Source organism: Pecten maximus, chromosome 11 (assembly GCF_902652985.1).
Source record: "Pecten maximus chromosome 11, xPecMax1.1, whole genome shotgun sequence".
Taxonomy (NCBI): Eukaryota; Metazoa; Mollusca; class Bivalvia; order Pectinida; family Pectinidae; genus Pecten; species Pecten maximus.
In genome coordinates this window covers 7,390,080-7,403,393 of record NC_047025.1, presented here as the reverse complement: position 1 = coordinate 7,403,393, position 13,314 = coordinate 7,390,080, and the positions used below count along the sequence as shown (strand labels likewise).

The window sequence follows — 13,314 nt, the reverse complement described above, 5'->3', positions numbered from 1 at the left end:
CAGAGTAACTACAAATCAAATTCAAATTTCAGGGTTTTTTTGGTCAAGGTCACTGTTACTATTATTTAGCAGGGGTTTTCTAATGATATAAATATGTAATGACCATGACCTATTGTCAAGGTCACAGAGGTAAAATTGAGAATCGATTCAACAGGTTTAAAGCATGTTTTAGTCACTCCCATGAATCAAATTGAGTTTAAATGTTTCTCAGTCTACTGAAATGCCATGTGCAAGTCGCTAGCCCTGGGCTAGTAGGGCTGTAATTTTCACTAACCCAAACCCCTGACGTCGGGGATAGCGGGTTTTTACACCCCTGAAAACACTACATAATGATTAACTAAATGCATCAGTGAATCAAGATCATCTTTGTTACAAATATTGTTTACCGTTTCCTGAAAAATCACCCATATAGTTAGTATGATAGACTTCTAATGTCAAAATAGTTATTTTGCCACTTGATTTATTTGATCTATAGTTTCTCATTAACACAGATTTCAACCATTTCGGTCCACCATTTGTTGACACTAATGACCTTTTCTCTTGTGTTGATGGCCTTATATATATTAATTAAGAATAATATTTTAAGTAGGAAAGTGATGTCCTATCAACCTAGAAGATATCATGATTTCATTGTTAAAACAGATCGGCAAGGATTTCATAATAAGAGAAATCATAATTCTAAATTTTATTTCATTTGTATTTTTCAGGCTCCAAAATGGGGAAGAAAAACTCCATGCTGACCCTGTTGAAATGTGACCTCTGCTCCGTGTTTTCTACCAAGAATGCCTATATCTTCAAACGCCACAAGATACGATGTAAGCGTGAGAGGTACACAGAGGCCCACGCCCCTAAACAAGACAAAGTGAAACTAAAACTGTCTGGTGCCTCCCTGTTTGCATCAGCATCGACGTCAAAATTACCAAAATTGGAACTACAAGAGCCCAGTTCCTCAGCAGACCAGTCAGTAGATTTGAATGTTCAGACTGAAGAAGAACCGACTGCTGCCAATTCGCAAACAGAGACCTATCGAAAAGGCAATGTCTATTGTAGAACATACCGATGTCCCGAGTGCACCTACTGGACTAACAAATCAAAGACTTTTCTTTACCACATGATTGACACCCATCATAAGAACCTCAGTATCTTCTCTTGTAACTTCTGCGAGTATGCCTGTAAACATCGACACAAAGTACAGCGTCACCTGAAGTTGGTTCATCGCTACAATATTGATATTGATGATGTCAAGATTGAATACCAGACTGAAATGTCAGCTGCCAACTACAAGAGTAAGTCTCCAAAAGTACCAGCAGAGAGCCCAGTTAAAAACATTGCTCCACTGAAGGTGAAGATTGCGTTGACGACCACGGCCAGTCGACAAGCGGCCCGTGGTAAAGATATTTTACCTGTGGGTTATGAAAACCACATGGTTGAATTGACTTCAGGAGGCCAGAAGCTTTTCAAGTGCAAATACTGTCTGTTCAACAATGCAGATAAGTATCGTGTGTCAAAGCATGTGCAATGCATTCACATCAACGCAAGAACCTATAAATGCAACATTTGCAGTTTCACTACTGTGAAAAAGAAGGACTATTACATGCACAAATCTTCACATAGTGGCAAGACTGCTTACAAGTGCATGGAATGTGACTATACATCAGATTTCAAACCCAACCTTGACCGGCACAGACTCAACCACACCAACAAATACAGCATCAAATGTAAATTCTGTACATACTCGTGTGACCATGAGGGCACTGTAAAGCGCCACATGGCCAACAATCACACAAATAGTGCAGAGAATGTGTCTCTGATTTTCCCCGATGCCGATACCTCAGTCGAGTCCACCATAGATGAAGCACCTCCTCAAGGTATAAAGGCTGCAATGGCCTCACCGATTCCTAGCAAACAGAAAGGCCCAAATACATCCTTGAATATGTCCGACACTGAAATAGCAGGAGATGGAATTCCGAGTCTTCAAACTGTGGAAGGAAGTTTCTTCTGTCCTCTCTGTGGTCTCAAGTACAAACGCTCTTCTGACCTGAACCGTCATATGAAATTAAAGCATAAGATGACAGTAAAGCAGTATCTACGCGACATTGACTTGTATACAAACACTGCAACTCCTGTCATTTCGAACCAGGTGGAAGAGGAGGAGGAGGAGGCTGATGGGGACGGACCATTGGACCTGTCAGTGTCATCAAATAAGGATCTGGACGACTCTATGGACAAAGACAACCTGAAATGCTGCTACTGTACCTACCATGCGAAGTGGCCGAGTGACCTGCAGCGTCACATGGTCGTGCACACCGTAGAGAAACGCTATAAGTGTCCACACTGCAACAAACAATATAAGTATGTGGGTGACCTCAACGTCCATCTCCGACGCGATCACAAAAAAGAGCCTGGCTCGGTCAAACATGTCAAGGTTCCCACTATTCCAAACCGCAAGTCCTCACCAGCTATATTTAAATGCCCATCTTGTTCGTTCACATCTCCCTGGAAGTCTGAGGTTGACAGGCACTCCAAGCTCCACAAGGGCGACAAACCTTTTTGCTGCAAGCACTGTGTATACCAGACACACTGGAAGGGGGATATTCGCAGGCACATGTACAAACATCACCCAGCCGTCATGGTAGATGACGTCATACTGGATGAAGTCATCACAATCCTGGCTGACAAACTACCAGGAAAGGACAAGGAGGTGGGCGAACCATTAGATGATGAGAAAATGGAGGTTGGAAGCAACTCTAGTCATGATACAGACCATGTGTTTGATGGGGAGGATAATGACGATGACAGCGATTCAGAGTCTACACCATTAAAGCCATCACCCTCGGGCCTATATCGCTGTAATTTCTGTGACTTTGTAACCAATGCCCAATCTAAGCTGAAGGCTCATGAATCGACCCACACCAACCTCAAGCAGTACATGTGTCCTATATGTGGTCGCCGTGCCAACTGGAAGTGGGACATCAGGAAACATATTAGAAAGGATCACCCTGTCAGCGCCCTGGATGTGGTGAAGCTTAGTCGTCAGGAGGCAGAGGCCACCATACAGGCATACCTGGACACCATGCCTGTTGTCAGACGGGAACACCACCTCAATGTTCCCACAAATAATGAGGAGGAAGAGGGAGAGGCAGGTAAACCTGGCAACAGCTTTGTCTGTAGTGCCTGTGATTTCAACTCCAGCACCCGAGTCGCTGTGAGTAGACATATTCGTACCGCACACAGTGGCCTGAATGTAGACATCATCTGTTTGGTTGAGGAAGATGTGGATGATGAGATTCAGATAAAAATTCCCCGTATTAGTTCAGAGTCTAAGACATCCACTCCAGTTGCCGTGGCTGATAATTCAACTAGCAATCTTGCACCACTTTTTAATGCTGGAGATAAGCCATATAAATGCGTAGCATGTGGAAAAACTGGCAATATTAAAGCCGACATTCGAAAACATTACCATTACCGTCATCCAAACCAGCCAATCAAAATCTGGTACACCGATGAGAGTGGTACTAAAATGCTTCCAGAAGAACCCCCAATGCCACGCAACAACAAGAGGAAGCTGTCATCCTCATTCACCTCTAACATGCTAGATCTAGAAAAGACCCCCGGCAAGGATATTGCAAATGACACAGAGGCCACACCTGAAAAGCTAACCCCCGAGGTTGTACAGAATCGAGTGTCTGCAGCTAGCCTGATCAAACCGTTCATGTGTGGCGATTGTGGAAAACGCAGTGCTACGAAGGCAGATATTAAAAAACACTACAACTATATCCATCCAGGACTGGAGGTTAGAGTGGTTTACCAGGAAAATCCAAACTCACCGTACGATAGATTCAAACCTGTGCATAATAGTCAGACGACTCCTGCTTCATCTCCATCAAAGGGACCATCCCCTAGCAAACGCCCTTATAATAATTACCCCGGAGGACTGCCAATTGCCTCTGCCGATCCCAAAGTATTTGGGTACTGTAAGCCATTCCAGTGCTCAGACTGTGGACGCCGCTCCAACTGGAAGTGGGACCTGAACAAGCACATCAGAATGAAGCACCCTGGCAGTACAACAGCTCACATGATCGCGCTAACTGAAGCAGAGGCCCGTGCCACCCATGACGAGTACATGGCTCAGTTCAGCCAGACCACTCATGTTTCTAGCGCCTACAAACGGGCAGTACTTCAGGAGGCAGAGAAGGTTCCGAAGACAAGTCCCCAGAATATACCTAGCAAGGGAGTCTACAAGCAGTTCAAATGTTCAGGATGTCCTTACAGGTCTAACTGGCGTAGTGATATTGTACGTCATACAAAGCGTAAACATGGCGGCCGCTCCAGACTGGTTGTCATGGATACGGAGGAGGCTAAAGTGTCCCTGATGGAGTATAACTATAATCCAAGGAAAAAGAGAGAAGGAGATGAAAATCCTCCCTCAAAACAAGGCGGCGGTCTGACAAACATTTGGAAATGTGGAAAATGTTCATTCAAAAACCGTGACCGAACAGTCGTGATCAACCATCTTAGCATGCACAATGTTAAGGCCTATAGATGTTCCCTTTGTAACTACTCCACCAATTATAGGAGCTCTGCCTGTCGTCATATTAGGGTAAGACATCATAGTGAAAACTTGTCCCTGTGTCGATCTGCTATCAAATGTGTCAAGCAAGGCAAGGACGGCCAGGTGCTGGAGCCAGTCGCCAACACAGAAAAGGAAGAATTTGACTGGAAGGATGCTGAGCCAAATAATTTTTACGATGTGTTCAAGTGTAAACTGTGTGGATTTCAGTCCAGCTGGAGGTCCTGTGTCACCCGACATCTTCGTGAGAAACACAAGGGTGGTGGAAGTAAGGGTAAAGTTCTCAGAGTCCGCAAATATCTCAAGGATGAACAGAAATCAAAAAGTAATGTTCGCATTGCAGACCGGCGGTTCAAGTGTGATGTATGTCCATACAGAACTGACAAATCCAACCTCCTGCAGTTCCACATGAGTTGTCACAAGGCCCAGCCTGATTCACAACAGGTCAAGTGTCCTTACTGTCCATATTTTGTCGTGGCTCAGCGACTTCTCCGCCAGCATATCAAGCTCCACGAAGAAAATGTTTATCCAGAACCTACCAATAACAAAGAGGTGGTTTTCTCTGCCCCTACAACTCCAGTTAAGAATGTCACGCCAGTTTTTCAAACCACTCCTAAACGTCACCGCTGCGAGAAATGTCCCTACACCAGTAACAGCAAAAACGATTACTTGTACCACAAGCAGTTCCACAAGCCCAAGGAGAATGCAGAGTTCAAATGCCATTTGTGTGACTACTGGGTAACACATAGACGACTGTTGAAACAGCACATGAAAGTACACGAGGTCAACCACCAATCGCCTGCAGCCAAGAGCACCAACAGCTCTGCACAGTCATCGCCCTGCAAGTCTGACTTTTCCGAGTCCAGCAGTATCTATGACATGGTACAACTTGCTAACTACAAACAAAAAGTCATTGCCTCCAAGATAATGCCCAGTATTTCCCAGAAGCCCCTGATGTCTCCAATGAAGATTGCCTGCTCAGTTGGTAACAAGCCTGGCTATGTGTTCAGGAATGGCGTCTACAAGAAACTCCAAAAATGTAAGAAGTGTCCATACATGACCGTTCGTCTGAGGAACCTCAAGTTGCATGAAATGATGCACAACGTGCGGATATCAAGGAACCCTCTGCTCAAGTGTCCACACTGTGACTACTATGTTGGCTCCAAGGGTCTGATTTCCCACCATCTCAAAGTGCACCAACCTGGCTACATGATGGATTTCTCTGACACTACCATCTCTGACCTTGAGGCGATGGAGGGTGGGGCAGCTGAGGAGGATGTTGATGACAAGTCTGACATTGTTGATATCCCGTATGAGAGCAAAGTTGACACACTTTATGAGATAGCCAGGTTCAAGAAATACAGCTGTGAAAAGTGTCCTTATGCCAGTGCCAAGCGGTCACATTACGAGCATCATGTGGAACTTCACGGCAGCAAGCAGAGATGCGGATGTAGGTACTGTGACTACAGCGTGCCCTCACAGAACTTGTTGGCCCAGCATGAAAAGCTTCACAGAACTCCCAACCAGAACCTCATGGTAGCTCAGTCCCTTTCCAACCTCCTTCAGCTACCTGAGGTCCCTGCGGATGTGGCCTTGGCCAGTACTCTGCCTCCATTAGACACTAAAGAATCTTTCACAGTCAGTGTCACCCATGATCATCTAGAACTGTTTGAGAATTCTGCTGATGCAGATTCTGAGCCTAAGAAACTGTATCGCTGTGATAGATGTCCCTATGCCAATGTCAGACGTGACCATTTACTGTCTCACCTCAAGTTCCACATGATCCGCAGTGATCTGGCATGTCCCTACTGTGATTACACGGCTTCTAAGCAACACCTGCTTACTCAGCATATCAAGGTTCATTTCTCTCCCCTGCCCGAACTCTCCAACTGGCTGGCTCAGAATGGACAGATGGATCGGATGAAGCAGTCAAAGGAACCGGATATTACTGAAGCCCTGTATGTGGCACAGTTGCTTCAGGGAGAGATAAAAAAGGAGACTAATAGGAGAAGTTTGGAAACTGGTCCCTCTAGGAATAATAGGTGGAGAGAAGAAAAGTCAGGTTCCCAGTGCTTCAGAGGGAAGTTTGATAGACATTCCATCCAGTAGTTCCGACTGTCACCTGTCAACAACGGAACCAGTAGCCGTCAAATCTGCTGTAGAGTTGTCTGAAAAGTCATCCACTGAAGCAGAGAAAGGTATGACTGAAGCATCTTCTGTAGATGGCCCTGGAGTTTCCAACTCTGACACACCTGCTGTGGACAAATCTACTGAGGGTGATCTAAAACCCATCGACCCTTCCTCAGATGCTGAAATTCCCTGTTTCAGCAGAAGCACAAAAAGAAGTCGACCTTCCTGCTGAAAATAAGACATCTGGTGAAGACTGCCAGACAGGGTCTGGAGTATTGACCGACTCACCAGAGAAGATTCCAGTCACTGAGGTCAAGGTCAAACAGGAGATGAAGGAGCCGTGTAAAATTGACAGCTACATATGCCAGTATTGTGACCGAGAATTCGCTGCCTCTGGACAGCTCGTTATGCATGAGATGCAGCACCTGATTGGCAACAACTTCAAGGTATGCTATCTACAATACTGCTAACACATAACATACTCCAAACTGATAAGGGAGAACAGAAATTCTCTTTTTTTAGTATTTGCTTTTTTAAGATCTTAACAGGGAAAATTGAACGTCTTTGATAGATTTTGAAAAAAAAAACGTTCAAAATTTAAGGACCAGGAAGCTAATGTTATGTAGAGCAATAATATTTTGACAAGTGTCAAAGTGAACAGTTTAAGTTTGAGTCTCACTACTGAACAGTACCAGGGCTTTTTCTCACTGGTTTGGGATGGGGTCTTTTTGTCTCTTTTTAGGAAGAAAATTGGTGAAGTGGGAAAGATTTTTTCATGAGTAAACAGAAAATTTTACGAATTTGTCTTTAAAATGAAATAATTCCAATTGGGAATGGGGCCCATTAACGGCCCCAAAAAGCCCTCAGAAAAAGCCCTGAGTAATTGTTTAAGTGACTGAATGAAAATATTTGTGTTATCTAGCTACAAAAATAAAAAATCTCTCGCATGTTACTAGTCTCCAGGATGAAATCGCCATGCTATACAGTATAAAGATTATGTGTAACTTATGCTCACACCAGTACTAATCATGTTTCTGTACATTTCAGGACTACCTGGCAGAAAACCACGTAAGTATAACATATATTTCTGTTGTGTAGCCTTTAAATTAACCTATAGCTACCAAAGAATATTGTTACGCTATATTCATCTGGTAGTAAGCCAAGGGAGTTGACAAATATGCTTTGCAACACATATAATTTACACTCTTCTGAAGTTTCATTTGTTACACTTTCATATGAAAACTGCCCTAGTTTGTACTTTTAACCAAATTTGTTATACAAATACATTTAGTGTTGACTACAGTTTAATTGGGAAAGGGAATTTAAAGTGTACACATTATCAGCTCACCTGTCCGAAGGGCATGTAAGTGGATGCCGTGGTGCGTCGTCCATCTGTCTGGCCGTCTGGTTCATTTAAAGAGGTACAGACTGTAATTAGTTTATGCAAATGTGGTTTGGTTTCACCCAAATTTAATATACAGGTCCATATTAACTAGATTGAATTTGTTTACGTTATATACATTCTGTGTGTATACACTGCCCTCCAAAAGTCCTGTTACAATTATTATGTAAAATACAGCGAGGTTAATCTCTAAGTTTTTATTACAATTTGTTAGAATCATAACTTCTTAGGATGTTTTTGTTCATGATTTCAGATGTTCATGTTCATTTTTCAACAGTGCATATGTTTTGTTACAATGGAAATCCTCAAAATGCAACATTCTGGAAATTTCCCTTTTTGTTTAATATAAATTTCAAAAATGCATTTCTTACATTTTGTTTTACTGTTAATCAATTAAAGAATTACTTTTATTTGTGTCAGTGAAAAAAACAACATTTTTATTCATTTTTAACATTATGGAAAATAGAACCCTCCTTCAAAGAAGTGAGTTATTTTTCAAATAATTCGCAATCGTCACTTACAAATGGACTATCTTACGGATATTACAACACTTTTTCTCCAATTTTGTTGGCTAGCCATTCAGTTTAAATGTTCCAAGTGTAACAGAAATTTGGAGGGCAGTGTAGATTGACAAGTTTTATATCAAGTATGTATCCAATTCACAACAATAGGTAAAGCTCATAGGTCAAATTTTGTAGCTTTTCACTAATGAACATTTTGTTATGAAACTTTGAAAAAATGTTTTAAACAAGGAATCTACTGACCAGAGGTCAAGGTCAGATTTTGGATATTTTCACTGACAAACATTTTGTTATGAAACTGAAGCAATGTTGGTTGGATTTTAAGAAGAAGACAATTGACTCAAGGTCAAGGTCACTGGGTCAAAAGTCAAGGTCCAATTTTGTATCTTATCACTGAGAAATCAACAAGAAATCAACTTATTTCAAGTCAAGGACAGTTGGTCAAGTCAGCAAATTTTATATTTTTTTAGTGATGAATAATTTTTTTCTGACATTAGGAAGCAAAAATTGGTCTGAATTCAATTATAAGTCAACTGATGAAGGAGCAAGGTCACTGGATTTATTTGTTGGGTTTATCACGCCGTGAACAGATAGTGTTATGTTGAGGCTGGGACTCCTTGTAGTAGAAAGTGACTACCTCACTGTACAACATAAGGAAGCCATGCCATCGCATGCCATCCTGAGCAACAAACCACCATGGGTAGGGAGTATCAAACCACTCACCTGGGATCTTCACTTGAGGCTATATGACCCAACACTCTATAAGCAACTGATATAAGCTATTGCAGCCCCTCACTGGATGAAAGGTCAAGGTCGTTATATAATAATTAGAGTCCAAAGTTTAAAAACAAAGTGGATATCTGTCTATGACCCTGGCTCTTGATGGGGAGGTTTTCAAATAAAACAACTCAAAACAAACAAGGATTTCACCAGTATTTACATTTTCTGTTTGCCAAGCAAAAATGGAGGTGGAAGGAAACAAGAGTTACATCATAGTAAATGTGAAATGTATATTTTGCTTTCTTGCGATTGTTTTTGAAGTTCAAATGTAAAACATCAACTTCATCTAGATTATGGGGGATATATTGCCACAATAAGGGGACCATATTGACCTGTCAGTGTTCTAGTTGCTTCTATATATCAAAGTGTTTTAATTGTTCCTATCTCAAGCTTATTGATTCTATCGAAGTACCATTACTCTGGTATCTGATAAAGTATTACAGAACAGCTTTTTGTATGGTTTCAGGCAAAGACTGAAAAACAGGAAGTGATAATGAATGGCAAGAGCGAAAAAGTGGACGAAACTGTCAAAGACCAAACAAAAAAGAATGATAAGATAAATAGCGAAGAGACAGAGTGCCCTCAAAAAGGAGAAAAACCTGTACAGAATGGGATTGAGGATAAACAGGAGAAGGGGCCAAAACTAAACGGAGATGAGCCAGGACTGCATGAGGGAACAGAAAATGTAACGGTAGAGGAGAATCTCATGGAAACTGACTAATAGTATTTCACGGTATTGTAAGGGTTCTTCAAAGTATTGCTATTGGCTGTCCTCCTACTGGAATGACATAATTGTGAGTGTAAAAAGTAAATGTTAGTATTAAGCCAAATTTGATTCAATTAACGCATTCAACTATACGGAATTGAATGTACTTCCGACAGTATTCCAGGTGCTGGATTGGGAAAGGACCCTTCTACCGTCTTGTGTTGTGAAAGTTCTGTGGAACAGCAAATGACTTTAAGATGCGTCTCATGTGATACTTCAAATGATTTAAACCATAAGCTTTAATATCACTTATGAACTTGTGTCTTAAGTATTTTTGAGATTTACGACTGGTGACAGAAGTAAATACAATGTATCATGCAAACACATGAATTTCAGTAACCATCGGCAGATGTTCCAGCAAGCTGCAATATTTTCTCTACCGCCTTTAAAGACTTTTCACACAGCGAATTGTTTACCTGAGGTTATAGCCCCTAAAAGTGAGCTAATCATGGCAGGAAATATATATGAATGTCATCAGGGATTTGCTTATCAATTACAGCCAGTGAATTTGATTGATTGTACAATTTGTGTTTTGTGGTGGGTGGTTATGATGGATGGAATTTTGTTGGTTAAGTTTGAATGGCACTGTTAGTTCAGTTTTGAGAAAATGTTGAGGCATCCAGCAAATGTACAAGAAGTAGCATAGGAAGCATGAGACAGTGGCCAATGGTCAGAACTGCTGACCGGTACATGTCCAAGCCATTGACCTGAAGTGTGCATCCTCTTGCTGTATAACTTATATGGGGCCTTATGATCAGAACATTGTAACTTGTAAATCACATAGTATTCAATAACATGGTGCTTATGTTGTAGACATTTTTCTGTTTTTTTTGTTTTTGTTTTTGTTTTTTTTGGGGGGGTAATTTCACAGAAAATATTAAAAAAAATCCTAGTTCATCAATATTAAGGTTTTTGGAACAATTTGCAGGACAGGAAATGTTCTACAGACCATGTACCTGGTACAATATATAGCAATCCAAAGATTTAATAATACTTCATATATTATGAGAAGAAAAAGTTAAGATGTTCCATGGTTTGGATTCCCAGATCCAGAAGAAATAATGAGATATTATTTATTTATTTATAAAAAAAAATAATTTGGAAAAAGAGAATTTTTTTTTTCTATTTTAAAAGATTTTCAGCAGTACCATTAGTTTTTTCAATTTGATTGGGTGCATTTGGTCAGGCCCACTAGCCTTTTACCAAAATGACTGGAGTTTGATTCCTCCAAGTCACATGGGAAGGCTAAAAGTTGCACTGACATGACCATCCCTTAAGTACTCAGGTTTCCTGCCACATTATTGATTTTCGAGGTCGTTACTTGATATAGCTATATGTAGTTATCACATTAGCGGTATTTATGTACTAATAGCCTTACATATCTCCTCTTATTGTAAATCATTCTAGTCTGCACACCCGTTCTTAGTTGATAGTGTAATATATATACATACAGTATTTAACATAACGCATTTTACATACCGTATTTTACCTAATAAACACACTTGTGCACTAACACAAAAGAGATGCAGTTAATAACATCATCATATACAGGGGAAAAGTTACATGTGTATCTTGGGGAAGGAGGGGGGGGGGGGGGGGGGGGGGTAACTTTTTTTTATCATTCATTTTATTAGCCCATCTGCCTGAAGGGAAAGTGAGTTTATGTTACAGTGTTTTGTCTGTCTGGTGTCAACTTTTTTATTTAAACCTCTTCTTCTAAATAACCAAGGGGTGCATAGACCTGATATTAGGCCTGTAGTATGCTGAGGTCAAGGATGGTTGATCTACATTCAAGGTCACAGGGATCAAATGTGTTAAAATCTTTAAACAGCGATTTCTTGATAACCAAAAGACCCAGAGACCTGATTTTGTGCCAATATTATGCTAGAATGAAGTGCTAAAAAATTTCATTGAAATGAATGACCCTAGACTACTCTGATGTCTAAATAAAGAGGTTATCAGCTCAGTATCTGCATAAATGACTTTATCAACTTCGATGTTGCATTAGAAGCAGATGAGTTACACAGTTTTTTTAGTTTTTTTTTATGTTTTACACACCTGAATGTAGCAAAAACAATCCAGAATGTTTGTTTAGAAGAGTTGAGACAATATTGGCAGATGTTTCAATTAGTTCACTTATCCACTTTTCCTGTTAAAAGGTTTGGGGTGTTTGTTGCAGGAACAGGTGTGCTTATTTGGTTGAATGCAGTAAGTGTGCACTTTTAGGGAAAGATTGAAGTTGGTTATTGGAATAGAAACTGCAAAAGACTGGGTTTAGGCAAAAAAATCATGTGTATGAATTTATAAGGTGAATCAGATCAGGAAAATATTGGGCAGCATATATATTTACTTGCCAGTAGTTGGAAATTAGGCCAAACAAGTTTATGTGTGTGGTTATTGGGTATTTCCTGGTAGATTGGTGCATAGGTGGTATGTTTAGGCCAAACAATTTCTTAGAGAAGCCCCCCTGGAATAGGTTTTTTCTTATTGTAGGATTTAATTTCTGTTTATATGAAAGATTTTACGATAGAAAAATGAAGACATTGAATATTTGATAATTCCCATTTAGGTTTTTAAAGTGACGTTATTAAATAGTGATATGATAAAATTATGTCACATGTGCAGTCCTTGTCCTGTATTATTGCTTTAATATTGAGTTATACCAAGAATAATAACCCAAGTTTCCTCTGGCCCTGACACCCTGTCTGGTGTCATAACAGGGTCAGAGGAAACTCGGGCTACAAGCATTAATGTGTATTGTGTATAGGATAAAAAACTAATTTTTTTTTGTAAAAACAATATGTTGAATCATGTTTCCTCAACTCAAACTTGTATATAGATAATTGGAACATAAGTGAAATTCTCTTAGTTAAACATTGCAGAATTTATTTTGTTTCTGTATAGTTAAAGGGTGATGCTGGACTGTACTAGAAGTAGGTCATCCGCTGTTGTATAATGGTCTATATAACCTGTAAGTTATTGATATGAGTGTGATTGTGTGTATGGGGTATTGATGTTTGAGTGAAATAGGTAGAGTATTATCCACTAGGACGTTTTGAAAGTGCCATGTGACAATGAATGTCTTAACTTCTTTCCCACAAATTTTGTCAACTTCGTTTGATATTCAGTTTAATTAGTTCCCCTG

General features: G+C 40.3%; 1 protein-coding gene across 1 annotated transcript; it reads left to right on the top strand.

Annotated features, from left to right (window-relative positions):
- The first annotated feature begins 711 nt into the window (after positions 1-711).
- LOC117337804 (zinc finger protein 208-like) lies at positions 712-10,474 on the top strand. The gene is made up of 4 exons (XM_033898922.1): positions 712-6,675; positions 6,855-7,146; positions 7,748-7,768; positions 9,870-10,474. Exons 1-4 carry the CDS (start codon positions 716-718, stop codon positions 10,122-10,124), a joined length of 6,528 nt encoding a protein of 2,175 aa, XP_033754813.1. The 5' UTR covers positions 712-715; the 3' UTR covers positions 10,125-10,474.
- The last annotated feature ends 2,840 nt before the right edge of the window (positions 10,475-13,314 follow it).

Coding starts and splice junctions, on each gene's coding strand:
- LOC117337804 (XM_033898922.1), top strand. CDS start 716: ATGGGGAAGAAAAACTCCATGCTGACCCTGTTGAAATGTGACCTCTGC. Junction 6,676..6,854: donor TTTGATAGACATTCCATCCA/GTAGTTCCGACT, acceptor GAGGGTGATCTA/AAACCCATCGACCCTTCCTC. Junction 7,147..7,747: donor TGATTGGCAACAACTTCAAG/GTATGCTATCTA, acceptor TGTACATTTCAG/GACTACCTGGCAGAAAACCA.